The sequence below is a fragment of the Trichomycterus rosablanca genome, chromosome 11 (assembly GCF_030014385.1).
Source record: "Trichomycterus rosablanca isolate fTriRos1 chromosome 11, fTriRos1.hap1, whole genome shotgun sequence".
Lineage (NCBI taxonomy): Eukaryota > Metazoa > Chordata > Actinopteri > Siluriformes > Trichomycteridae > Trichomycterus > Trichomycterus rosablanca.
In genome coordinates this window covers 919,608-946,783 of record NC_085998.1, presented here as the reverse complement: position 1 = coordinate 946,783, position 27,176 = coordinate 919,608, and the positions used below count along the sequence as shown (strand labels likewise).

At 39.1% G+C, this 27,176-nt stretch overlaps 4 protein-coding genes across 4 annotated transcripts in view; all 4 read left to right on the top strand.

The window, feature by feature from the left end:
* The window catches only part of LOC134323464 (protein NLRC5-like), a 163,067-nt gene extending 162,397 nt beyond the window's left edge, over positions 1 to 670 (top strand). Inside the window, exon 38 of the mRNA XM_063004990.1 lies at positions 664 to 670. Coding sequence (XP_062861060.1) covers positions 664 to 670 — 7 coding nt within the window. The remainder of the gene's footprint in view (positions 1 to 663) is intronic.
* A 2,306-nt stretch (positions 671 to 2,976) lies between these two features.
* Positions 2,977 to 11,753, top strand: LOC134323463 (ribonuclease inhibitor-like). Its single transcript, XM_063004989.1, has 7 exons — positions 2,977 to 3,013; positions 3,173 to 3,296; positions 3,438 to 3,614; positions 3,869 to 4,039; positions 9,031 to 9,204; positions 9,767 to 9,943; positions 11,570 to 11,753. Exons 1-7 carry the CDS (start codon positions 2,977 to 2,979, stop codon positions 11,751 to 11,753), a joined length of 1,044 nt encoding a protein of 347 aa, XP_062861059.1.
* Positions 11,754 to 12,986: 1,233 nt separating this feature from the next.
* LOC134323462 (ribonuclease inhibitor-like) lies at positions 12,987 to 24,324 on the top strand. Its single transcript, XM_063004988.1, has 6 exons — positions 12,987 to 13,183; positions 13,283 to 13,453; positions 14,158 to 14,334; positions 14,595 to 14,765; positions 23,165 to 23,338; positions 24,147 to 24,324. The coding sequence occupies exons 1-6, from the start codon at positions 12,987 to 12,989 to the stop codon at positions 24,322 to 24,324; spliced, it is 1,068 nt and encodes a 355-aa protein (XP_062861058.1).
* Positions 24,325 to 24,690: 366 nt separating this feature from the next.
* LOC134323461 (protein NLRC5-like) overlaps positions 24,691 to 27,176 on the top strand; it is a 34,452-nt gene continuing 31,966 nt past the window's right edge. Inside the window, exons 1-3 of the mRNA XM_063004987.1 lie at positions 24,691 to 24,884; positions 26,348 to 26,521; positions 26,897 to 27,070. Coding sequence (XP_062861057.1) covers positions 24,691 to 24,884; positions 26,348 to 26,521; positions 26,897 to 27,070 — 542 coding nt within the window. The remainder of the gene's footprint in view (positions 24,885 to 26,347; positions 26,522 to 26,896; positions 27,071 to 27,176) is intronic.

The following is a 27,176-nucleotide window of genomic DNA, read 5'->3' as shown; positions in this document are numbered from 1 at the left end:
ATTTATAAATTTCTCATATCTTTGTGCTCTAATAGATGTATATAGTTTGTAATCCACATTTAAGACTGATATTGGTCTAAAATTGTTACAGTATTCAGTATCTACCTTCTTTGGGAATTACTGAGATTATCGCCTCTTTCCAGGATGGTGGTAGGTGGCCTTCTTTGAGAGTCCAATTAAAGGAGGCCACAAGGAGAGGTACCAGCTCCTCTTTAAAAGTTCTGTACCACTCTGATGGGAAACCATCACCTCCAGGGTTTTTTTGGCTTTAAGCTTGGATATAGCCTTGGATATTTCCTCTGGTGTTATAGGAGCTGTAAGGTCTTTGTTTTGTAGTTCCCCAATGGCTGGCAAATCGAGTGAATTAAGGAACTGTCTTTTCGACTCCTCGCTGGATAAGGGGGGTTGTGTATATAGATTTTTGTAGTAGTCTTTGAATATATTTTCTATTTTTGTAACATTATATTTTAATTGGCGTGATTGAGGATCTCTGATTTTGGATATTGTATTCAGTGCCTGTTGTTTTCTGATTCGCCTTGCCAGTAGTCTAGTAGCTTAAGGGCCAATTTCATAGTATTCCTGTTTCACAGATCTAAGTTTTTTCTCTATCTCTCCTCCTAGAATTTTGTCTATTTCCCCTTTCGTGGTCTTCATTTCCTGTAGGAGTTGAGTATTTTGGGTGTTTTGATGTTTTATTTCTAGGTTTTTTAATTTTCCAGTCAGGTTGAGATAAGCCGCTTGTTTTAGTTTCTTTTGATTTGATGTTATAGCTATTAATGTTCCTCTAATTACAGCCTTTAAAGTGTCCCATAGGATCGTCGGGCTAGTTTCATCCGTATCATTTTCTTCGATATATATTTTTATTTCCTTTCTAATTTGCTCAATTATTACTTTATTGTTCATGATGCCACTGTTCAGTCTCCAAATCGTATTTCTATGTCTGCTATTAATGTGCACAGTTAAATGGACCGTGTTATGATCAGAAATATCAGCCACTCCTATTTTGCATTCTCTCACCCTGTGCATGTCCCAGCTATTCATAAATACATAATCTATTCTAGAATGAGTATTGTGTGTGTTGGAATAGTGTGTATAGTCCCTCACTGTTGGGTGAAGTTCTCTCCACACATCCGTCATACCCTGTTCCTTTAATAATATATTCATGAATTTAGTTAAGTGAGCCTTACTTCTTTTTGTGCTTGTATCTATCTTATGGTCTAGAAGTACATTAAAATCCCCAGCGCACATCATAATACCTTCTGATTCTGATGCTACAGTTGTGAATAAGGCTTTAAAAAAGGTTTTATCACTTTCTGGTGGAGCGTATACATTAATTAATGTGACTATCTCATTCTCAAATTTTCCTTTAACAATAACGTATCGACCCTCTTCATCATTAATTTCTTTCAAACATTTAAAATTGACTGAGTTTTGCATCATTATTGCAACCCCTCTCTTGCGGCTCCGTTTGCATGTGCTATAGAAAGTGTTTCTATAACCAAATTTCTTCAGCTTTTCATGTTTTTCCTGAGATAGATGAGTCTCTTGAAAGAAAATGACCTGTGCTTTAAGTTTCCTCATTTTGAGAATTACCTTGCTTCTCTTAATTGGGTTGTTCAGCCCATTCACGTTTAATGACACTAGCGAGATGTTACTCATATTGTTTTTGTAGGGTCTTGTACTTTTCCTGAAACCATATCGTAACCATGATAACCAACAACAACTTTGTAAGAACATAGAACAGTTTGATATAAAACAGGGAATAATCTAGATTCCAAAAGTAGGCATGTGTCCACGCTGGAGTCCATCCCGGTTCTGGTCGCACCTCTCCCCGGTATCTCTGCCGTGATTCCCCTCCGATTCAGTTCTTTCACCGCCTCCTGTGCACTCTCATATGTCCACGGACCGGCTTCCCAGTGGATCCTGATTTTCGTCAGGGGCGTCTGGAAGCATATTCCTTTCTCCTTCAGGGCTTTTTTAATACCGTTGTATTCCTTTCTTTTCCGGACCACCTCGGTGGCGTAGTCATGATCAAAAAAGAGTGCTCGGTTTTGGTAGTGGATTTTTTTTCTTCCAGGCTTCCCTCAGCACCGTCTCTTTCACCGTGTATTGAAGGAAATTCACCACAATAGACCTCGGGGGTTTATCAGCGTCTGGTTTCGGCAACAGGGCTCGGTGTGCCCGCTGTATTTGTAGATCCATGTTTATCGGTAGAGGCAGTTAGTTTTTCAGAAGTTGTTTAATGAATTGTGTTACCGAGCTGCCCTCTGCTCCCTCTTTCATGCCAAAGATGCAGATGTTATTCCGCCGATTTCTTCCCTCTTGGTCTGGCAGCATATCCTGTAGTGTTCTCTGTTGTTTTATAGATTGAAGCAGAGCCTCTTTTGCCTCCGTGTTCCAGTTTTCTAACTCTTCGATTCTCTGTTCAGTCTCTGTGATTCTTGTAGCTTGTGTGTTTAGTTCTGTCGTTGTTTCCGTGAGCCGCTGGTTAATGTCCTTACGAAAATCCTCGAGTTCTTTTTTCATTTCCTCTTTGATTTCTTCTTTGAATGTGGTGAACTCTATTTTCAGTTCGGTTTTAAAGTCTTGGATTTCCTTAACGATGTTTTTCATTCCTGTTCGAATCACCCCGGCCGCCTCGGACTCCATGCACTCTTCCTCTCCCTCCATGTCATCTGTTGTATCGTCTCCGTCTTCGTTGGTCAATTCGGGTTGTTTTTTCGGGTTCTTTTTGTTTGTTTGTCTTCTTGGTCTTCCTCCCCTTTCCATCTCTGTTTCAGATGTATTCATTTTTATCGAAATAATCAAATTCGGGGTTTTTTATCGAGTACTGATCGGGAGCAAGTTATCTATGCTGCCATCTTGGGTTGCCTCTCTCACTTCACCTCACTCTCTTTACCAGTTTAACACGTGTTGTTTGTTTAAAACATGTAAAATTTATTTATAAAATACAAAAGGAATTTGTCCATGAGCCAAATGTGGCTATACGTGCAGGATCTATCTGAAGAGATGGGTTAGGTCCATTTTACTTTACATTTTACATCTTCACACCATCCAGATTCATACTTACACCAAATAACTTCATACTTATTAAGAAGAATCTTTGTTTTTATTATTTGCAGCTTGAGGAGCTGCAGCATTACAGATAAAAGTTGTACTGATCTGAAATCAGCTCTTGATGTAAATCCATCACACCTGAAAGATCTGGATCTGAGTAACAATCAACTAGGAGATTCAGGAGTGATTCAGATCTCTCATCTACTGAAGAATCCACAGTTCAAACTCCACAAACTCACGTTAGTATTTAATGTTTTTTATAAATGTCTAGATCATAAAAGTGCTGTGATATTTTATCTTCTTACAAAGTTATTATCTATAAAAGTGAAATATGATCCAGCAGCAAATTTAAATAATTAAATATTTTATTATTTCTGCAGATTATCAGATTGTGGTGTAAGAGAGGAAGGTTATGCTGCTCTGGCTGAAGCTCTGAGATCAAACCCATCATCAGAGCTGATGGAGCTGGATCTCAGAGGGAACCATCCTGGAGATTCAGGAGTAAAACCGCTTGATGATTTACTACAGAATAAAAAATCTAAACTGAACACACTGAGGTAAAGATCTTTTCTAGTATTATGATGTAATAACTAAATTTAGAGTAATAAGTTATAAAAGAATTTCAGATCATGATGATTTATGTCAGACTTTTGGTTCTACAGCTTCAGGTCCATCCTTGGATATTAGTAACTTATTAGTATTAGTAATTTCTGTCTGAAAAGTATCTAATCAGTTGTTATTGTTGATTTCTTCACTCCTGTCTCACTGATCCACTGTGGGTTTTGAACTGGTGGTTCTTCTCTTTCTGCAGGTTGTTGGGTGCTGCTGCAGAAGAAGCTTTTAATGATCTGAAGAAGGTTGTGAGTATAAACCTGTTAGAAGAGAGGAAGTTTGATCTAAGTCAGAAGATACATGGAGATTCAGGAGTAAAGAAGCTCTCAGATCTACTGAAGGATCCACACTGCAGACCCACCACACTCAGGTGAGTTATTATACATTTTTTTAATGTAAATGGTGAATTTACTGACTTTTTTCTTATTAAGTTTTCATAACAAGAGCATGATCATTATCATTTAGGGCCAGCTGTAGCCTAGTGGTTAAGGTTCAAGCCCCACCACTGCCAGGTTGCTGCTGTTGAGTCCTTGAGCGAGGCCCTTAACCCTCAATTGCTCAGACTGTATACTATAACTGTACTGTAAGTCGCTTTGGATGAAAGCGTCTGCTAAATGCTGAAAAAATGTAATGTAAATTTCAGTGCAAGTTTGCAGCAATCACAATTATATGCTCACACTGTTGTGTAAATGTAATTAGAAAGTTAATTAATTTTTGGGTTCTTTTGTATTTAGTAGTCTGGGAGGTTGAGTAATACTGTGCAGGAGATCAGCTCAGAAAGAAACTAAGACCAAGTCAAAAGTAGAGACTGATCTCATATCTGTTATATCTGCAGTACATCCGTTAGTACTGGATATACGATAAATATTCAAAAAGAGACTAAGATGTACCGTTAGCACAACAGGTGCATGTTAACTAGAGTTTTTCACAGTTCACAACCACTGATGAGAAAGGTAAACCCCTACAGGGTTTAGTAGACTGCTCATCCTGTGACTTAACCATGGGGATTATTCTGCCCCTTCTTGCAGGTTAAGTACTAACTAAGTCAATCTAGAAGGGGGGTGCCATTCTCTTGCAGGGTAACGACGTTCACTACATGGCACTGACTTTGGCACAGGAACAGCAGAGTGGTCTCCTGTTAGTTCATCAGGATTCAGTTGGCATGAGGATGAAGGAGGCTGTTCCATGGTGACTGCTAAAGGCAACTGTAAGTCAGGCTCGCTGCTTTGTGAAAAGCTCTGAGATCCTTGCAAAAGTTGATTTGCGTGTCGTCTCCAAACAGCATCATCAGTTGTCTGGACAGTGTATGACACAGGTCCAGTTTGAGAAATCACAGAAGCTGGCACCCATTTTGTTCCTGAGGTATAATTGCGTGCAAGCACGTTGTCCCCTGGGTGAAACACTCTGCTTTTTGCTCTCGCGTCTCTCCTGTGAACTTGTGCTTGTTGTTGAAGTTGTACCACATCTTTGACATGATAATGAATGTTTCAGCATCAGGGTGGCTGGAGAAACTTTGGTTGTAGCATGGGTGGTGCTTCGATATGACAGCAAAAAGCTGTTCAGACGCTGGTGTGGAGTTGCCTGCCCTTTAGATACCTTTAATGCATGCTTCATCGTTTGTACAATTCTTTCAGCAAGGCCATTTGTTGAAGGATGATATGTGGCTGATTTAATGTGTTGCACCCCATTAGCTTACAAAAAGGAAGCAAGGTCTTGTGACATGAACTGTGGCCCAGCAAAATCTATGTGAATGCACTGCCAGGGGTTCTCTGGCCAATCCCAGGGACGTAAGGGTGAAAGCTGTGGTACATTTCTGATTCTCTGACATGAGGAGCATGATTTTGTATTCTCCTCGATGTCCCTATCCAGACCAAGCTATCAGACATAGCTCCTTGCTATCTCCTTCATTTGCACCATACCACAGTGGCCAGAGTGGAGCTCCTATAACACCACCTTTCTCAACACTGTCGGAATAATGACCCTTCTGCCCCAGATAAGGCACACTGCCTGAGAGTTCATGATGCCTTGACAGATGAGGTTGTACAGCACAATCACTGGTGATTATGTGACATAACTGAGTCGTTTCATGTGTCTTTCCGTACTTGAGCGGCAGTAATCACTGTCACGGGAGTCTCCTCTACTTGCCTGAAATAAAAAATGTCCTGCTGACTGCTCTCAGGGTGAGTCACTGGAAGAGGCAATCTTGAAAGTCCATCAGCATTGCGATGCAGTTCGGATTTATGATACTTGATATCATATGTGTGGGCTGATAACAGCATCTCTGCATTTGGCTTGCAGCTAGCGAAGGTATACCTGTGTGAGGTCCGAAGATTATGGTCAGTGGTCTATGATCAGTCAGCAATGTGAATTTTCTCCAAAACAAGTACTGGTGAAACTTTCGGGCACCGAATATGATTCCCAATGCCTCTGATTCAATCTGGGCATACCTGCTTTCTGCCATATTTAAGGTGTGTGAAGCAAACGCGGTTGGTCTTTCTGACGGCATGATGTGGGAAATGACAGCTTCCAGAACCATAAGGGGAAGCATCACAAGCAAGCTGGATTTGCAACTTTGGGTCAAAGTGAGTCAGTACATCAGACTCTAGCAATGCTTCTTTGGCTCTTTAAATGCATCATTGCATTGTTTTGTCCATCTCCACTGCTTGTTTTGGCAAAGCAGCTTGTGTACTGGTGTCAAGACTGTAGCCAGGCCCTTAATGAATTTTCCATAGTAACTCAGGAGCCCCAAGAATGAACAAAGCTGACTGACATTTTGTGGGGAAGGAGCATTTACAATGGCCTTTACCTTGGAAGGTGCTTTGTGAAGGCCCATGGCATCAATAACGTGTCCCAGATATTCAACAGACTGTTTTAAAAATTCACATTTGTCTTCGCGGACTCTCAGCCCATAGTCCTTAAGACGCTGTAATGTTGCATCAAGAGTGTTTAAGTGTTCTTCCTCTGATTTCCCAGTTAGCAGGATATTATCTAAGTAACACCGGACAGGCCACTCTGGAACAGCGATGGTGCTGATGTGACCCCAAAAAGGCAAACACTTATACCTGAACAATCCTTTGTGTGTCACAATTGTGAGTAGCTCTCTACTGCTCTCATCTACCTGCATTTGTAGATAGGCCTGGGAAAGGTCAATTTTACTGAAATGCTGGCCTCCGGCCAAGCCAGCAAAAGGTCATCAATGTGTGGCAGCGGATACTGCTTAACTGACAGAACTGGATTTAACGTGACCTTGAAATCACTGACCGATCTATCTTTTTTTTTGAACAGGTACAATGAGAGTGGCCCCCACACTAATACTTACGGGCTCCAGAACGTCACTTTTTACCAAAGCCTCCAGTGCAGCCTCTACCTTTGAATTAATTGCACAGGGCGAGCCTTTAGAAAGGATTACTGTCAGGTTTGACATCCAGTTTTACTATAATACCTTTCATGGTGCCCAACTCGTCCTTAAACACTTCTGAGTGTTTGGTTAAAACAGCAGAGAGACCAGTGACACCTTTGGACACCATTCGAACTGAGGGCCAATTAAACTGGATCTTTTCTAACCATGAGCGGCCTAGAAGTGCTGGGTAATGGCCTTTAACAATGTAGAGTGGTCATTTAGTGGCACTTTCCCATCAATGACACCTCTGATATCAACACGCTCACCAGTGTATGTTTTTAGTACAATGTTTGTTGATTCTAAGGGCACATGTTTCAGGTAGCTGCAATACACACTGTCTGATACAATCGAAACAGCAGCCCCAGTGTCAATCTCCATACGAACTGACTGCCCTTCTAAAAGAGGTGTCACTTCCTCAGCAGATGAATCGCTACCATCAGTATGGATCCCTTTTCATTTTGCACCCTTTTCTGAGTTTTTCTTGCCCTTACAGGCACGCTCAATGTGGCCTTTCTTTCCACAGCTCCTGCACATTAAATCTTTGCACCAACACTCCCCTAAGTAACGCCCTAACTTACCGCAGCAATAGCATGTAGTGCTTTTAATCACTTGTGATTTATTCTGATTGTGTTGTTTAAAACGTCACCAAACTCACAGCGCCCGAAAGTTTCTTTAGGGCTGCTACGAACTTTAGGGCTGCTAGGGCTGTGACCCGAGAATGTCCACAATGTCTGTGTATTATTTACCCCCCGGTTTTGTTGGATGTACCAGGCTATGGAGAAGGTTAAAAGTTTTAGTGCCCATAACAGTGAGAAAAGTCGATACTCTTTTAGCTGCTTTGACGCCATTTGCTTCGACAACATAATTAAATCTTTCAGTGTAGGAGCTCCACTGTTTAACACTCTCATCGAAAGGACCAATGTGTCCAATAAAGCCAGTCATTTCACTCGTATCTTGCATTAGCCACTTGGTTGAAATATCCAAAGTTTACAACTGCAGTATTTGTACCATTTCCTTTAGCCCACTCACAGATTTACTGGTACCAGCAGTCCGAGAAGGGTCGTTACATCTCCTTGCTGACGAGATCCAACTTTCTTTAGCATTTTTTTTTCTCTCTCCTTCAAGCCGTCAGTCCGGAGCTAACTCAGCTTGCTCTTTCCGTGCACAGAAAAAAAGTGTACATGCCGTCTTTTAACATGCACAAAACAACGTAGGTTACTTCTCTCCACTCGTTGCCACTTGTTATATTGGCAGTATGTCCGTTAGTACTGGATATACAATAAATAATTAGAAAGAGACTAAGATGTACCATTAGGACAACAGGTGCATGTTTACTAGAGTTTTCCTCTACTAGAGTTTTCCTCTACAACTAATCCTATTTTTATTCACAGGCGTATTATAATTACTATTTTGTATATAGTACTATGTACATAGATATAATTCCATGTATGTACATTGCTATAGTTATAACAATAAATTAATATGTCATAGATATATATGTGTACTGATATGTTCTGGGGTTTTTTTTGCACAATGCTACTACTGATAGATGCTAACTGCATTTTGTTGCCTTGTACCTGTACTGAGCAATGACAGTAAAGTTGAATCTATCTAATCATCTATTTACTAAAAGTATGAGGGGCGTCCTCAACACCTCGAGAGAAGATACTCATCACACACAAACTTCCAGTTTATTATATGAATGGAGCAGCTTATATAGTTGGTGTAGTACATGAGAAATGTGATTTCTAAACTTGGTTGAATTTTAATGGTAGGGAACAAAGAGAACTATTTACGAGCATGGCCTAGAGCCAAATGATCAGGGTGCTGGGGTTAGAGGAACATAAAACCTGTTAACACAGGTGTGGTGGTAACTATTGCTGGAATTACAGGAAACTGAACATAACTGATCAATCCACGTATTTAATTTCACACTTTCTTCTGCTTGATTGTATTTTCAGACTCAGTCAGTGTAATCTGACAGATGAAGGATGTTCAGCTCTGTTCCAAGTTCTATCATCAGATTCCTCCACTGTGAGAGAACTCGACCTGAGTAACAATCAGATTCAGGATTCAGGAGTCAGACTCATTTCTGATCTACTCAACAATCCAAACTGTAAACTACACACTGTGAGGTAAGTCTGAATTAAACACCTCCCCACAGAGCCCAACGCCACATAAACATTTATTTATCTGACAAAGGTACAAAAGAAATTGCTACTGTTTTTTTCTGACCAACTTTATTGTGCTTCCTAACTATAAACAAATTCAGAATTTGATGCACTCAGATAGTTGGGACAGAGGTAAAATAAAATAAAGTTTTTTAAAATATTTAAATTACACAATTTCTGAAACATTCCACAATTAGCTGGTGAACGGGTAACAGGTGAGGAAATCATGATTGGGTATAAAAAAATTCACTTAGTTCAGAAACATTTTACATTTGTCAATGTAAGATGGTAAATAATTGTGAAAACGTTCAAGCAATCTGGAGAATCCTCAATTTATTTAGAGCAAAGCAGGAAACACTATTAAATGAGTCTTAATTTTGATTCATCATATCAAGCCATCAAATTTATAATAAGTGTAAGTAACATAAACTGCAAAAGACAAAAGTTTACAAATCCCTGATATTTTTGTTTTTTCATTTCATCTACTGCCTCATGTTTCTTCATAATAAATGTATTATTTCTGTAGATTATCAGATTGTGGTGTAGGAGAGGAAGGTTATGCTGCTCTGGCTGAAGCTCTGAGATCAAACCCATCATCAGAGCTGATGGAGCTGGATCTCAGAGGGAACCATCCTGGAGACTCAGGAGTAAAACCGCTGTATGAGTTACTAGAAGATCCGGACTGTAAACTGAAGACACTGAGGTGAATATTTGTAAACCTGAATCTGGGTGAATGTGTGTGTTGTGAGGAATTGTTGGTAGTGATGTGCTACATTTATTCAGGTCACACTTTTTAATAATTACAGTTTTAATAAATATAATTTAAAGTTTTTATATGGGTCACTTTATTCTCTCTGAGCAAATGAGTAAAAATGTTTATTTAATTTATATTATTTAAACCTGCAGATAGTTAATTTATAGTTTATTTTTCAAGTAAATGCAGTTATTGTAAAATATTGGTGTTTTGCCACCAGAATTAATGAACCTGTTTATCTTATTATACATTTATAGTTTATTATAAATTTCTTATAGCAAAGGGTTAACAAAATCCAATATTACCCCTTTACACTAATGGCATGGAAGGGACTCAGGTGAGATCTACAAATAAAATACAATCATGCATAGAATGGCTCAATGCCTAAGGCTTATGTGTTTTATAAAAAAATTAAAGTTTTATATGGCCCAGTTCACAAAAGTAGCTAAAATGCCACTTCGTTCTCCCATGCACCAATACATTTATATTAATTCCCCTCCTACTTCAGGTATACTCCCATGGTGGGAAAATGACTGTCGGTTAAATACTCTTGGAATATGTGCTGCTTACCCTCCAAAATGATATAGATCTAACACAACTTTCTTTGTTAACATACAAATTCAAGGAAAAAGAGAAAAAAATAGCTCACAATGTCACACAACACAGTAAATATGTGAACAGAGAGGTTAACTTTAATGTTTTACTGTAAGTGGTAAAACGATTAATGTACGAATGCAGCAATATTACTGAAATATATCTGAAAACAGGTTCTCAATTTTAACGTGTACTAATGTAGACGGTAATATAAATCATCAATGTTATCAAATGAGAGCACACTTAGTAACAAGCCCATAAACAAATTTAAATAAAATACCCCGGGGTTATAGTCTGAGGGAGCTACCCTCCGTTGGCGCACATTGGAGAAAAAAAACCTTTCACTCCCAGTTCCATTGCAGAATAGATCCTGTCAGCAAACAGTTCAGCAAAGACTTCGGATGTGAAAGTACACAAGTTTACCGATATCCGTATTTCAAGATGTCCTGAACATTCACCGGTCCAAACTCACAACTTTCACATGTCCCGAAAGCCCATCGATGTCCAGCAGGGAAGACCTCCTACAAACTTGTCCATTACGTTGCTGGATTTCAGCACTGTCATTAAATGTTCTTCAAACTGTTAATTTTGTCTTTTGACTTCTTACCCCAAAAGTATCTGAACTCCTACACAATAATGATTATAATTAAAAATTTAAAGTCCACAACTGAATAACAAACGTCTTTTCAAAGCAGAAAAAAACAAACACATTTACAGTAGTATGTGGCAATATAATTACGTTTACACTACTTACACTTACTCAACTTTTAATTTCAACCTATTGTATTCAAACACATAAGCAACAATGTAAACTAAATTGTCAACTCAATTCGGTTCATTTCACATCTGGTTCTATTTAATCAATGAAACCTAGCATCTAAATTTTATGAGGGCTACACATCTAATGTATTTATTAGCAATTAGAGATTAACATGGAACAATTCTGTCACAGTAAAATGTACTGATGTCTTTATTCCACAGGTTGTTGAGACCTGATGCAGAAACTGGTTTTGAATATCTGAGGAACATTGTGAATATAAACCCGTTACTGCAGAGAGAGCTGGATCTGAGAGAGAAGATACATGGAGATCCAGGAGTGAAGAAGCTCTCAGATCTACTGAAGGATCCACACTGCAGAACAACTAAACTCGTGTATGTAGAATGATGGCTTCAGATTTTTACCTGATATGTTTATTAAAAAAGTACATCAGGTTATTTAAACTAGTTATTATAGGTGTGTACATTTATCTGTATATAGATTATTTTCTTTAAGTTATAGAAACAATCATCTTTTTTCTATTAGTACAGTGCACACAGGAATCTAAACATTACTGAGGAGCCAAAAGTTTGTCCACATCTTTTTCTCCACAGGTTGTGTAACTGCAGTATTACAGATGAAGGTTGTGCTGATCTGAAATCAGCGTTTTCTTTAAGTCCATCACACCTAAAACATCTGGATCTGAGTGAAAATAGGAAACTAGGTAATTCAGGAGTACAGAAGCTCTGTGATCTGCTGATTAATCAAAAATGCTTCCTGCAGAAACTGATGTGAGTATTTTAAACATTTCCTTTAACAGTATGTTGTACAGAACCTTTAGTTATAGATCTCATTTACCATAGTACATTTCATACATGATAAATGTAGATGTTTCACCTGATCTCACAGTACATCAGAAAACAAATCCAACTCAGCAAGCAACATCTGACAATCAGAACTCCTCCCCATCACAACCATTAAAAATAACTGGAATCTAAGTCCAAGACAAAGTCTGGTGGTGTTCAGGTTATCAGGAAATGTCACACTGTCATATTTACACTCACCGACCATTTTATTAGGTTCATTTATCCTCTATCCTCCTCAAGTCTGCAAAGGGAGTTCTTTCCAAAAGTTCTGTATTGCATCAGGATTTTTATCTTTTTAACCATTCTTTTGTGTTTTGGGTCAGTCATCCTGCTGGAGAACCTGTGATAATCACACTGTAGAAATAATTGTCTGTAGTAATAAGATTAAGTGATTGATTAGAATGAACAGGAGAATGGTTGAAAGAAGTGAGACATTTAAATCCACTTTATTTACTCTAAATTATTATAATGTAATTTTTTAAAGTACTGAATTTTGTTTACTGCAGGATTGTTCACATTATGTTGTTGCATTCAAACGTTAATTTCTTGATGATGTTTTATTACATTTCATTTTAATTTTCAGATGGTAGTTTAGCGTAATACCAAGCAATACCGCTGCACCCAAGCAACAATAAAATCATTACAACAATAAAATCATTGCACAAAAATTTCCAATAGAGATAGAAATGATCCTACCTACTTTTATCTACATTTATTAATCACATTCAGAAGAACTCACCTACTGATACTCACACCTACATTTACATGCATTTAAATGTCACTGTGTTTCTGCAGATTATCAGATTGTGGTGTAAGAGAGGGAGGTTATGTTGCTCTGGCTAAAGCTCTGAGATCAAACCCATCATCAGAGCTGATGGAGCTGGATCTCAGAGGGAACGATCCTGGAGATTCTGGAGTAAAACCACTTTATGAGTTACTAGATCATCCAGAATCTAAACTGAAGACACTGAGGTGAGTGTTTATCCAGTCTCTTTTTTGTTTTTGTATAACTGTGTTAATAAAAATCTTTGGTGTTTATTTGTAACTTGTTTTATTTACATTTTTCTGCAGGTTGTTGGGTGCTGCTGCAGAAGAAGCTTTCACTGATCTGAAGAAGGTTGTGAGTATAAACCTGTTAGTAGAGAGAGAGCTGGATCTGAGTCAGAAGATACATGGAGATTCAGGAGTGAAGAAGCTCTCAGAGCTACTGAAGGATCCACACTGCAGACCCACCACACTCAGGTGAGTGATCAGATAGCAGATACAATGTGTTTATGTTCACATTAAATCTATAAATATGTTAGTGTGGGGTATAAACATCTAGCAAAGTCGTTTCCTGCCTGTTTTGCATCTGGATACTGATGATTGTTTATATCTGTTATAGTTTGTTGTATAAAAATAATAGAATTTAATATAAGAATGTAGAGTTTCTCTCTTTACCAATTTAACACGTGTTGTTTGTTAAAAATTTGTCCATGAGCCAAATGTGGCTAGACGTGCAGGATCTATCTAAAGAGATGGGTTAGGGTTATTTAACTTTACATTTTACATCTTCACACCATCCAGGTTCATACTTACACCAAATAACTTCATACTTATTAAGAAGAATCTTTGTTTTATTATTTGCAGCTTGAGGAACTGCAGCATTACAGATAAAAGTTGTACTGATCTGAAATCAGCTCTTGATGTAAATCCATCACACCTGAAAGATCTGGATCTGAGTAACAATCAACTAGGAGATTCAGGAGTGATTCAGATCTCTCATCTACTGAAGAATCCACAGTTCAAACTCCACAAACTCACGTTAGTATTTAATGTTTTTTTTATAAATGACTAGATTATAAAAGTGCTGTGATATTTTATCTTCTTACAAAGTTATTATCTATAAAAGTAAAATAAGAGCCAGCAGCAAATTTAAATAATTAAATATTTTCTTATTTCTGCAGATTATCAGATTGTGGTGTAAGAGAGGAAGGTTATGCTGCTCTGGCTGAAGCTCTGAGATCAAACCCATCATCAGAGCTGATGGAGCTGGATCTCAGAGGGAACCATCCTGGAGATTCAGGAGTAAAACCACTTGATGATTTATTACAGAATAAAAAATCTAAACTGAACACACTGAGGTAAAGATCTTTTCTAGTATTATGATGTAATGACTGAATTTAGAGTAATAAGTTATAAAATAATTTCAGATCATGATGATTTATGTCAGACTTTTGGTTCTACAGCTTCAGGTCCATCCTTGGATATTAGTAACTTATTAGTATTAGTAATTTTTGTCTGAAAAGTATCTAATCAGTTGTTATTGTTGATTTCTTCACTCCTGTCTCACTGATCCACTGTGGGTTTTGATTCTGAATCGGTGGTTCTTCTCTTTCTGCAGGTTGTTGGGAGCTGCTGCAGAAGAAGCTTTCACTGATCTGAAAAAGGTTGTGAGTATAAACCTGTTAGTAGAGAGAGAGCTGGATCTGAGTCAGAAGATAGATGGAGATTCAGGAGTGAAGAAGCTCTCAGAGCTACTGAAGGATCCACACTGCAGACCCACCACACTCAGGTGAACTACTATTTATTTTTTCATTTAAATGGTGAATTTATTGACTTTTTTCTGATTAGAACAAGTTTGTAGCAATCACAAGTATATGCTTACACTGTTTTGTAAATGTAATTAGAAAGTTAATTAATTGTTGGGTTCTTTTGTACTTAGTAGTCTGGGAGGTTGAGTAATACTGTGCAGGAGATCAGCTCAGTAAGAAACTAAGACCAATTCAAAAGTAGAGACTGATCTCATCTCCATTCAGGAAGACGGTATTAATATAGCAGGTTACTGTGGTAACTTACAACACACTCTTATTACTCAGTTTAAAGAAGAAAAGGACATTTTGATGTATAATATTATGGGTTACTGAGCACTCAATATTCATTAAAATAAATCATTGTATACATGAAATGATACAGCAGCCTACAATGGCTAAGTAGCTAATAATACAACAATACAGAATAACTTACCTGAACTGAGATTGCCGCATTCTCCACCATTTGTTAGAACATCAGGTTCTTTTAAAGAAAAATCTTGCTGCTCAGTGGTGCGTTTCTTGATAATGATTGCACGTTGAGAAACGTTGTTCTTAAACTGTTGGACTATTTGCTCACGCAGTTGTTCACAAAGTGGTGAACCTTGCCCCATCCTCGCTTGTGAACGACTGAACCTTTCGGGGACGCTCCCTTTATACCCAATCATGACATTTACCTGTTTCCAATTAACCTGTTCACCTGGGGAATGTTCCAAACAGGTGTTTTTTGAGCATTCCTCAACTTTCCCAGTCTTTTGTTGCCCCTGTCCCAACTGTTTTGGAATGTGTTGCAGGCATCAATTTCAAATTGAGTGAATATTTGCAAAACACAATAAAGTTTATCTGTTTGAACATTAAATATCTTGTCTTTGTAGTGGATTCAAGTGAATATGGGTTGAAAAGGATTTGCAAATCATCGTATTCTGTTTTTATTTATGTTTTACACAACGTCCCAACTTCATTGGAAATGGGGTTGTACAAACAATACAATATACGCAAAAAACTATATGTAGACAATGTACAAATTTACATGTTCAGCAGAATGTAAAATATAAAAATAGCATAAGATAAATGGTAAAGTAAGGTAAGATGCAGTACAGTATTGTTGCAGCATGTATAAAGTACAGTGTGGCATGTAAACAACAGTAAACAGCAGTTCAGTTTTAGTTATTAATGAGTTTGATGGCATTTGGAAAAAAACATCATCAATGGCAAGTCTACAGCAAACGGGGGCACAATTTAGGCAAAAGAGGGCTAAGACAGGTGTATGTCAGTTATCTGCAGCAGGCTTTACTGTGGAAGAGGAAGTAACTCTAAGTACTGAACACTAGGCCCAACAGCCACTGAAAGGATATCTAAGGGAGTAGATGTATGTTTAAAGTTCCCATCTACCCATCTACCCCTCCTCGGCCTACATCCCCTGTGCAACCTTCACTTTGCAGCAGTCCTGGGTCATCTCCTGGGCCTTCCTCTGCCCTTTGAACAAGCATTTAATAAAATGATTTAAACATTGAAATACAACATTGCATATTTTATAGTCAAATTTGAATGAATGACCTGCATTATATATATTTACAGTATATATATACAGATCGGCCATAACATTAAAACCAGTGAGTGTGTGTTGTATATATACAGTCCCTGACAGAAGTTCTGTCGCTTATCCATGTTGTGTAAACAAAAGCTTATAACCTGACTTTAAATTCATCCATTTGTTTTAGAAATGACTCATATGAAAGCTGAAACCCTCCCAAATGAGGTTTAATTTAAGAAAATAAATTTGCTTCACTGCAGAAATATTGATCATTTAATGAACACAGAAAGGTCAGATTTTGGCAAGACAAAAGTTTTGTCGCCTTGTCATATAATGCACCCAATCCTAGTTTACAGCCTCACCTGTGCTCACTAATTGATGGGTTAATTAGTGGGTGTGTATAAAAAGAACCCCAGCACCCCAGACCTTCACTTGAACTGCAACTTCACCTCTGACAACATGCCAAAAATCCACCCTGCGACCAAAGCCTTGCTTATCAAGAGGCTGAAGACCAGATCCACTGCAGAGGTGGCTGGCACCTTTAATGTGTCTCAGCGTCAAGTACAAAGAATTAAAAAAAAGATTTGAAGAGACTGGAGATGTTTTTGACAAGCCCAGGTCCGGCAGACCCCGCAAGACAACTGCTAAGGAGGAACGTTTGTTGGTTAGAAAATCCAAAGCCAGCCCCTCTTCCACTGCAGCAGAGCTCCACCAGGCCTGGTCACCTCAAGTCCCTGTGTCAACTAGAACAGTTTGTAGGATTCTGTCTCGAAATGGCCTCCATGGTCGAATCAGTGCCCAGAAGCCAGCACTAAACAAAAGGCCCACAGCCTGCTAAACGGATGGACGCTGGAAAAGTGGCAGAAGGTGGATTTCTCAGATGAATCTTCAGTTGAATTACACCACAGCCGCCGCAAATACTGCAGGAGACCTACTGGAGCCCGTATGGATCCAAGATTCACCCAGAAAACTGTTAAGTTTGGTGGTGGAAAGATCATGGTCTGGGGTTACATTCAGTATGGGGGTGTGCGAAACATTTGCAAGGTGGAAGGCAATATCAATAGCCTAAAATATCAAGAAGTATTAGCTACCTCTTACATTCCCAATCATAAAAGGGGTCAAATTTTGCAGCAGGATGGTGCTCCATCTCATACATCCATCTCTACATCAAAGTTCCTCAAGGCGAAGAAGATCAAGGTGCTCCAGGACTGGCCAGCCCAGTCACCAGACATGAACATCATTGAGCATGTTTGGGGTAGGATAAAAGAGGAAGCTTGGAAGACAAAACCAAAGAATCTTGATGAACTCTTTGCTATTCCTGATGACTTCATCAATAAATTGTATGAATCATTGTGGAACCGCATGGATGCAGTCCTTAAAGCTCATGGAAGTCACACAAAATATTAAATATGGCTCTAATAGCACCACAACTTCATTCACCAATGTTATGAAACATATCTTTGTATTTGAAGTAAATTATTTATTTGATTTTCACATTACTTTCTGTGGGCGACAAAACTTTTGTCTTGCCAAAATCTGACCTTTCTGTGTTCATTAAATGATCAATATTTCTGCAGTGAAGCAAATTTATTTTCGTAAATTAAACCTCATTTGGGAGGGTTTCAGCTTTCATATGAGTCATTTCTAAAACCAATGGATGAATTTAAAGTCAGGTTATAAGCTTTTGTTTCCACAACATGGATAAGCGACAGAACTTCTGTCAGGGACTGTATACAGTATATCAGTATATACTGTATAATGAGTGTATAAAAGCTCAAGAAGCACTTTAAACTCAGTTCTGTGATATTTTAATGTTTGTGTATGTTCCTATTTCTTTTTTGTTATTATATATATATACAGGGGTTGGACAAAATAACTGAAACACCTGTCATTTTAGTGTGGGAGGTTTCATGGCTAAATTGGACCAGTCTGGTGGCCAATCTTCATTAATTGCACATTGCACCAGTAAGAGCAGAGTGTGAAGGTTCAATTAGCAGGGTAAGAGCACAGTTTTGCTCAAAATATTGCAATGCACACAACATTATGGGTGACATACCAGAGTTCAAAAGAGGACAAATTGTTGGTGCACGTCTTGCTGGCGCATCTGTGACCAAGACAGCAAGTCTTTGTGATGTATCAAGAGCCACGGTATCCAGGGTAATGTCAGCATACCACCAAGAAGGACAAACCACATCCAACAGGATTAACTGTGGACGCAAGAGGAAGCTGTCTGAAAGGGATGTTCGGGTGCTAACCCGGATCGTATCCAAAAAACATAAAACCACGGCTGCCCAAATCACGGCAGAATTAAATGTGCACCTCGACTCTCCTGTTTCCACCAGAACTGTCCGTCGGGAGCTCCACAGGGTCAATATACACGGCCGGGCTGCTATAGCCAAACCTTTGGTCACTCGTGCCGATGCCAAACGTCGGTTTCAATGGTGCAAGGAGCGCAAATCTTGGGCTGTGGACAATGTGAAACATGTATTGTTCTCTGATGAGTCCACCTTTACTGTTTTCCACACATCCGGGAGAGTTACGGTGTGGAGAAGCCCCAAAGAAGCGTACCACCCAGACTGTTGCATGCCCAGAGTGAAGCATGGGGGTGGATCAGTGATGGTTTGGGCTGCCATATCATGGCATTCCCTTGGCACAATACTTGTGCTAGATGGGCGCGTCACTGCCAAGGACTACCGAACCATTCTGGAGGACCATGTGCATCCAATGGCGGTGCCGTGTATCAGGATGACAATGCACCAATACACACAGCAAGACTGGTGAAAGATTGGTTTGATGAACATGAAAGTGAAGTTGAACATCTCCCATGGCCTGCACAGTCACCAGATCTAAATATTATTGAGCCACTTTGGGGTGTTTTGGAGAAGCGAGTCAGGAAACGTTTTTCCTCCACCAGCATCACGTAGTGACCTGGCCACTATCCTGCAAGAAGAATGGCTTAAAATCCCTCTGACCACTGTGCAGGACTTGTATATGTCATTTCCAAGACGAATTGACGCTGTATTGGCCGCAAAAGGAGGCCCTACACCATACTAATAAATTATTGTGGTCTAAAACCAGGTGTTTCAGTTATTTTGTCCAACCCCTGTATATACAGTGGGGGAAATAAGTATTTGATCCCCTGCTGATTTTGTAAGTTTACCCCCTTACAAAGACTTGAACAGTCTATAATTTTTATGGAAGGTTTATTTTAACAGAGAGAGACAGAATATCAACACAAAACATTAAATAAAAGTTATAAATTAATTTGTATTTAATTAAGGGAAATAAGTATTTGATCCTCTACCAACCAGCAAGAATTCTGACCCCCACAGACCGGTTATGTGCCCATGAGGCTACAAATTAGTCCTGTCCCTGTATAAAAGACTCCTGTCACAGAATCAGTTTTTTCCATTCAAATCTCTCGACCACCATGGACAAGACCAAAGAGATATCAAAGGACGTCAGGGACAAGATTGTAGACCTGCACAAGGCTGGAATGGGCTACAAGACCATCAGCAAGAAGCTTGGTGAGAAAGAGACCACTGTTGGTGCGATAATTCGAAAATGGAAGAAATACAAGATCACAGTCAATCACCCTCGCTCTGGAGCTCCATGCAAGATCTCACCTTGTGGGGTAAGAATGATTCTGAGAAAGGTGAGGTCAGTCCAGAATTACACGGGAGGAGCTTGTCAATGATCTCAAGGGAGCTGGGAGCACAGTCACCAAGAAAACCATTAGTAACACACTTCGCCGTAATGGATTGAGATCCTGCAGTGCCCGCAAAGTCCCTCTGCTCAAGAAGGCTCATGTACAGGCCCGTCTGAAGTTTACCAATGAACACCTGAATGATTCAGAGAAAGCTTGGGAGAATGTGATTTGGTCAGATGAGACCAAAATTGAGCTCTTTGGCATCAACTCCACTCGCCGTGTTTGGAGGCAGAGAAATGCCCGGTGGGGATGGTGTTCTTGGGGTCATATCCAGCATTTCTCTGCTCCCAGCTCCCTTGAGATCATTGACAAGCTCCTCCCGTGTAATTCTGGACTGACCTCACCTTTCTCAGAATCATTCTTACCCCACCAGGTGAGATCTTGCATGGAGCTCCAGAGTGAGGGTGATTGACTGTGATCTTGTATTTCTTCCATTTTCGAATGATCGCACCAACAGTGGTCTCTTTCTCACCAAGCGTCTTGCTGATGGTCTTGTAGCCCATTCCAGCCTTGTGCAGGTCTACAATCTTGTCCCTGACGTCCTTTGATATCTCTTTGGTCTTGCCCATGGTGGTGGAGAGATTTGAATAGAAGAAACTGATTCTGTGACAGGAGTCTTTTATACAGGGACAGGACTAATTTGTGTTCCTCATGGGCTCATAACCGGTCTGTGGGGGTCAGAATTCTTGCTGGTTGGTAGGGGATCAAATACTTATTTCCCTTAATTAAATACAAATTAATTTATAACTTTTATTTTGTTTTTTTCTGGATTTTTGATGTTGATATTCTGTCTCTCTCTGTTAAAATAAACCTTCCATAAAAATTATAGACTGTTCAAGTCTTTGTAAGGGGGTAAACTTACAAAATCAGCAGGGGATCAAATATTTATTTCCCCCACTGTATATATACTACTGTATATGTATATATACAGTGTATCACAAAAGTGAGTACACCCCTCACATTTCTGCAAATATTTTATTATATCTTTTCATGGGACAACACTGTAGACATGAAACTTGGATATAACTTAGAGTAGTCAGTGTACAACTTGTATAGCAGTGTAGATTTACTGTCTTCTGAAAATAACTCAACACACAGCCATTAATGTCTAAATGGCTGGCAACATAAGTGAGTACACCCCACAGTGAACATGTCCAAATTGTGCCCAAAGTGTCAATATTTTGTGTGACCACCATTATTATCCAGCACTGCCTTAACCCTCCTGGGCATGGAATTCACCAGAGCTGCACAGGTTGCTACTGGAATCCTCTTCCACTCCTCCATGATGACGTCACGGAGCTAGTGGATGTTAGACACCTTGAACTCCTCCATCTTCCACTTGAGGATGCGCCACAGGTGCTCAATTGGGTTTAGTCCATCACCTTTACCTTCAGCTTTCTCAGCAAGGCAGTTGTCATCTTGGAGGTTGTGTTTGGGGTCGTTATCCTGTTGGAAAACTGCCATGAGGCCCAGTTTTTGAAGGGAGGGGATCATGCTCTGTTTCAGAATGTCACAGTACATGTTGGAATTCATGTTTCCCTCAATGAACTGCAGCTCCCCAGTGCCAGCAACACTCATGCAGCCCAAGACCATGATGCTACCACCACCATGCTTGACTGTAGGCAAGATACAGTTGTCTTGGTACTTCTCACCAGGGCGCCGCCACACATGCTGGACACCATCTGAGCCAAACAAGTTTATCTTGGTCTCGTCAGACCACAGGGCATTCCAGTAATCCATGTTCTTGGACTGCTTGTCTTCAGCAAACTGTTTGCGGGCTTTCTTGTGCGTCAGCTTCCTTCTGGGATGACGACCATGCAGACCGAGTTGATGCAGTGTGCGGCGTATGGTCTGAGCACTGACAGGCTGACCTCCCACGTCTTCAACCTCTGCAGCAATGCTGGCAGCACTCATGTGTCTATTTTTTAAAGCCAACCTCTGGATATGACGCCGAACACGTGGACTCAACTTCTTTGGTCGACCCTGGCGAAGCCTGTTCCGAGTGGAACCTGTCCTGGAAAACCGCTGTATGACCTTGGCCACCATGCTGTAGCTCAGTTTCAGGGTGTTAGCAATCTTCTTATAGCCCAGGCCATCTTTGTGGAGAGCAACAATTCTATTTCTCACATCCTCAGAGAGTTCTTTGCCATGAGGTGCCATGTTGAATATCCAGTGGCCAGTATGAGAGAATTGTACCCAAAACACCAAATTTAACAGCCCTGCTCCCCATTTACACCTGGGACCTTGACACATGACACCAGGGAGGGACAACGACACATTTGGGCGCAATTTGGACATGTTCACTGTGGGGTGTACTCACTTATGTTGCAGCTATTTAGACATTAATGGCTGTGTGTTGAGTTATTTTCAGAAGACAGTAAATCTACACTGCTATACAAGCTGTACACTGACTACTCTAAGTTATATCCAAGTTTCATGTCTATAGTGTTGTCCCATGAAAAGATATAATGAAATATTTGCAGAAATGTGAGGGGTGTACTCACTTTTGTGATACACTGTATATATTCAAGATAGTTTTTTAAATGCAAATTTGCTGAATTTATCGTTTTTGTGCGGGCAAAGTTTAAGTTAAGAACTACTTAATGAATTATGAATGGGTTAGACTACTCTTTCTTAATTTACGAACGTTTTTAAGTACTACATTAGTTACAAAGGGTTTCGGGAAACACTTGTAAATTTTAAAATGTTCGTAAGTACGAGGTTACGAAGTACTGAGTGTTACGAATGTTTTGGGAAACGCACCCCAGATCTTCTACTCCAGTGTCAATTGCTGAGTATGAGAAGGGGGGTCCTCAAAACCTCGAGTGAAGATACTCATCACACACAGACAGTCGGAGTAAAACTTCCAGTTTATTATATGAATGGAGCAGCTTATATAGTTGGTGTAGTACATGAGAAATGTGATTTCTAAACTTGGTTGAATTTTAATGGTAGGGAACAAAGAGAACTATTTATGAGCATGGCCTAGAGCCAAATGTTCAGGGTGCTGGGGTTAGAGGAACATAAAACCTGTTAACACAGGTGCTGTGGTAACTATTGCTGGAATTACAGGAAACTGAACATAACTGATCAATCCACTTATTTAATTTCACACTTTCTTCTGCTTGATTGTATTTCAGACTCAGTCAGTGTAATCTGACAGATGAAGGATGTTCAGCTCTGTTCCAAGTTCTATCATCAGATTCCTCCACTGTGAGAGAACTCGACCTGAGTAACAATCAGATTCAGGATTCAGGAGTCAGACTCCTTTCTGATCTACTCAACAATCCAAATTGTAAACTACACACTGTGGGGTGAGTCTGAATTAAACACCTCACCACAGAGCCCAACGCCACATAAACATTTATTTATCTGACAAAGGTACAAAAGAAATTGCTACTGTTTTTTTCTGACCAACTTTATTGTGCTTCCTAACTATAAACAAATTCAGAATTTGATGCACTCAGATAGTTGGGACAGAGGCAAAATAAAAAAAGTTTTTTAAATATTCAAATTACACAATTTTGGAGACATTCCACAATTAGCTGGTGAACGGGTAACAGGTGAGGAAATCATGATTGGGTATAAAAAATTTCACTTAGTTCAAAAACATTTTACATTTGTCAATGTAAGACGGCAATAATTGTGAAAACGTTCAAGCAATCTCTAGAAACCTCAATTTATTTAGAGCAAAACAGGAAACACTATTAAATGAATTTTGAGCTCTCACATGGCATTACATAAAAAACAGTCAACCTACTGTAATAAATATCTACATGAGCTTGAGAGTACTTCAGAAAACCACTGTCACTTACATGGGGTAAACACGCCTCTGTACTTGCAAAGTAAAAATTTTATCAGTGAAAAATTTAGAAATCTTTGTTTTTACTTTCATCAATTAAATAAAGATTCAGTAGAATTAACAAATCACAGATTCTTCTTTACTGTATTTTACGAAACACAGCAGCTTTTCTGGAAATGAATTAATAACTAAGCAAAGTACTGATGCTTATGATGACCAGATGATTATGGTGCAGCATTGGTTTAAACACAGGAGACTAATTACACTGATCAATCCACGTATTTAATTTCACACTTTCTTCTGCTTGATTGTATTTTCAGACTCAGTCAGTGTAATCTGACAGATGAAGGATGTTCAGCTCTGTTCCAAGTTCTATCATCAGATTCCTCCACTGTGAGAGAACTCGACCTGAGTAACAATCACATTCAGGATTCAGGAGTCAGACTCATTTCTGATCTACTCAACAATCCAAACTGTAAACTACACACTGTGGGGTGAGTCTGAATCGTTCAGTGTGACCCTCAACATAAATACTACCAACAACCAAATGTACCTTAAACATAAATACCACTACAGTTCAACGTCGACCAACTATACAAACATCCTCCATTATACATGCAGTTATGTGGAATAAATAGGACGCTCCATGAAAACCTTTAATCAATAAACTTATAAACTTTATTTTATTAGAAATATCTGATGTGTAAAATGTAATAAATAGAAATGTTATTGTATTACTTTTATTACTCCTTAAAATGCTTAAAGTTACAACCCCCCAAATCCAATAAAAGACCAGATAAAACATGAAATATCTTCATCCTGTCTGCAATGAAATAAAAGTCAAAGTAAATGTAAGAAACTCTGATGAATGATTTCTGCAGATTATCAGATTGTGGTGTAAGAGAGGAAGGTTATGCTGCTCTGGCTGAAGCTCTGAGATCAAACCCATCATCAGAGCTGATGGAGCTGGATCTCAGAGGGAACGATCCTGGAGATTCTGGAGTAAAACCGCTCTATGAGTTACTAGAAGATCCGGACTGTAAACTGAAGACACTGAGGTAAGTTATTTAAAGTAATGAATTTAGACTAGAAGAGCTGAAGGGTGAAGAATTCAGCCACTAAATGTATTTGTGCTAAACTCATCCAGGAGGTAACAAAAGAACCCAGATGAACAAATAAAGAACTGCAGGCCGTACTCGCCTCAGTTAATGTTCATGATTCCACAATAAGAGAGACAAATGCAGAACTTTTTGGAAGACGTGGCTTGTGTTAGTGTGATGGACAAATTAGCAGAAATGGAAGAATTTGGGTGTGGGGACTAATCACTTTTTACTGTAATTAGTGTGATTGCTCAAGCAACCACTCCATTGTTATCCGTTAGTCATATTCTTCTTCCGTCTTCTTTTTATTGTTTCTCCTGTTTTTTGTCAACATTCGCAATTTTCAGCGGCTTGTACACAGATAGAGTCCCCTGTGTGGGAAAAGTATTCACACCCCCACACACTGCAGCTCTTCCATACAGCATTTAGATACGCTCACTTCCCACTGATGTAACCCCGACTCAGATACAGCATGGGGATTCGAACCCACGCCCACCTGCCACGCCCGTTTTTCAGCCCCATTCACTTCATATTTTGAAAGTTTGAGATATCAACGCCATTCCAACTCTAAATCGTGAAGCTCACTGATGTAACCCCGACTCAGATACAGCATGGGGATTCGAACCCACACCCACCTGCCACGCCTGTTTTTATGTCCCATTAACTTCCATTCATTTTTAAAAGTTCAAGATATCTATGCCGTTCCAACTCTAAATCGTACAGCCCACTGATGACACCCTGACCTGGATGCAGCTTTTGGGTATGCACCCCCACCCACCTGCCACGCCCATTTTTTCGCCCAATTCACTTCCATTAATTTTGTTAAATTTTGAGATATCAACACCATTCCAACTCTAAACTGTATCGCCCATTGATGACACCGCGACTTGGATACATTATTTGGATACGCAGCCCTGCCCACCCACTGCACTGCAATCACACTTGCATTTTCTACAGGAAATGCACCTCTCTAGTTCTAACTTAGAATGTTTAATTTTCAGAACTGCTTAAATGTTTAAAGCAAACTGTTTTTGTTTATTTCAGGCTGTAAATCATGTACGCCTGAAAAAATAATTCATTTCCTAAAGAAATAGTCACTATTTTGTCTAACATCAACAGAACAATGCTGAAGTGTAAAATCCACATAATTTCTCTAAATGCTTTTAAAATGTTTTGTAATATTACAGATTTTTTTTATTGGTGAAGTTTTTAGGAACATACAGAGTTATTGATTACAGTAAGAGTTTCTTCTTTTTCTGTGATTTTCTTTTACTTACATCTGTATGTAAGAAATGTAAACTGTACTTTCAGAATCTTGTTCAGAATGTGACCGGATTACCATCCAGAATCAGATTCATGATTTATGAGAGTTTTAATATATAATAATATAATGGTAAACATGATCTTGTTTCTCTCTGCAGATTATTGAAAACTAAAGATGCAGAAAAAGCGTTAAAGTCTCTGAGTGATAAACTTCATGTGAACCCGTTACTGCAGAGTGAGCTGGATCTGAGTCAGAAAATAAAAGGAGATTCTGGAATGATGTTGTTTTCTGCTCTACTGGAAGATCCACATTTCAGACCAAAGAAACTCACGTAAGATATATTATTCAATTATTTGCTTCTAAAATAGTCGCTAATAATTAACATATTTTACTAAATCTGAACCTGCTGTACAGTGTGGTGAAACTGTATTTACCCTTTTCTTCATTTCTCATATTTTTGCAAATTTGTCACGTTTGTTTGTTTACCACATTCTAAAGAGATTTTTCTTTTGCTTATTCCTGATCTGAGGTCCATAATGAATTTGATAAGCCTTGGTTCGATATTCTCACAACCCTGTTTAGGAAAACTTTTTAATAGAGGAGCAGAAATGCATTAAGAAGTTTATAATGTTTTTTTTTTGAGAACTTGATACTTACTTATTTAAATATGTAGAATTCAGTTTGTAACAGCGCCCTCTCTCTGTAGGTTGTGTGGGTGCAGCTTAACAGAGAAAAGCTGCACTACTCTGGTTTCAGCTCTCAGTAGAAACCCATCACACCTGACTGGTCTGGATCTGAGTGAAAATCCGATAGGAAACTCAGGAGTGAAGAAGCTCTTTCCTCTACTGCACAAGCATCAATACAAACTGAAACAACTCAAGTAAGTCCAGTAATATTATTATATACACATATTTGTTTCATCAACCTTTTCATATTTTGTACAACAGTGAATGTGCTAGGAAAGAAACATTTAAGCTAAACACTGA

Excerpts from the sequence above, each read along its gene's own strand:
- LOC134323462 (XM_063004988.1), top strand. The coding sequence starts at position 12,987 with ATGTCACTGTGTTTCTGCAGATTATCAGATTGTGGTGTAAGAGAGGGA. Across the intron at positions 13,184-13,282 it reads TCTAAACTGAAGACACTGAG|GTTGTTGGGTGCTGCTGCAG; the intron begins GTGAGTGTTTAT and ends ATTTTTCTGCAG. Across the intron at positions 23,339-24,146 it reads TGTAAACTACACACTGTGGG|ACTCAGTCAGTGTAATCTGA; the intron begins GTGAGTCTGAAT and ends TTGTATTTTCAG.
- LOC134323463 (XM_063004989.1), top strand. The coding sequence starts at position 2,977 with ATGTGGCTATACGTGCAGGATCTATCTGAAGAGATGG. Across the intron at positions 3,014-3,172 it reads GGATCTATCTGAAGAGATGG|CTCTTGATGTAAATCCATCA; the intron begins GTTAGGTCCATT and ends ATCTGAAATCAG. Across the intron at positions 3,297-3,437 it reads TTCAAACTCCACAAACTCAC|ATTATCAGATTGTGGTGTAA; the intron begins GTTAGTATTTAA and ends TTATTTCTGCAG.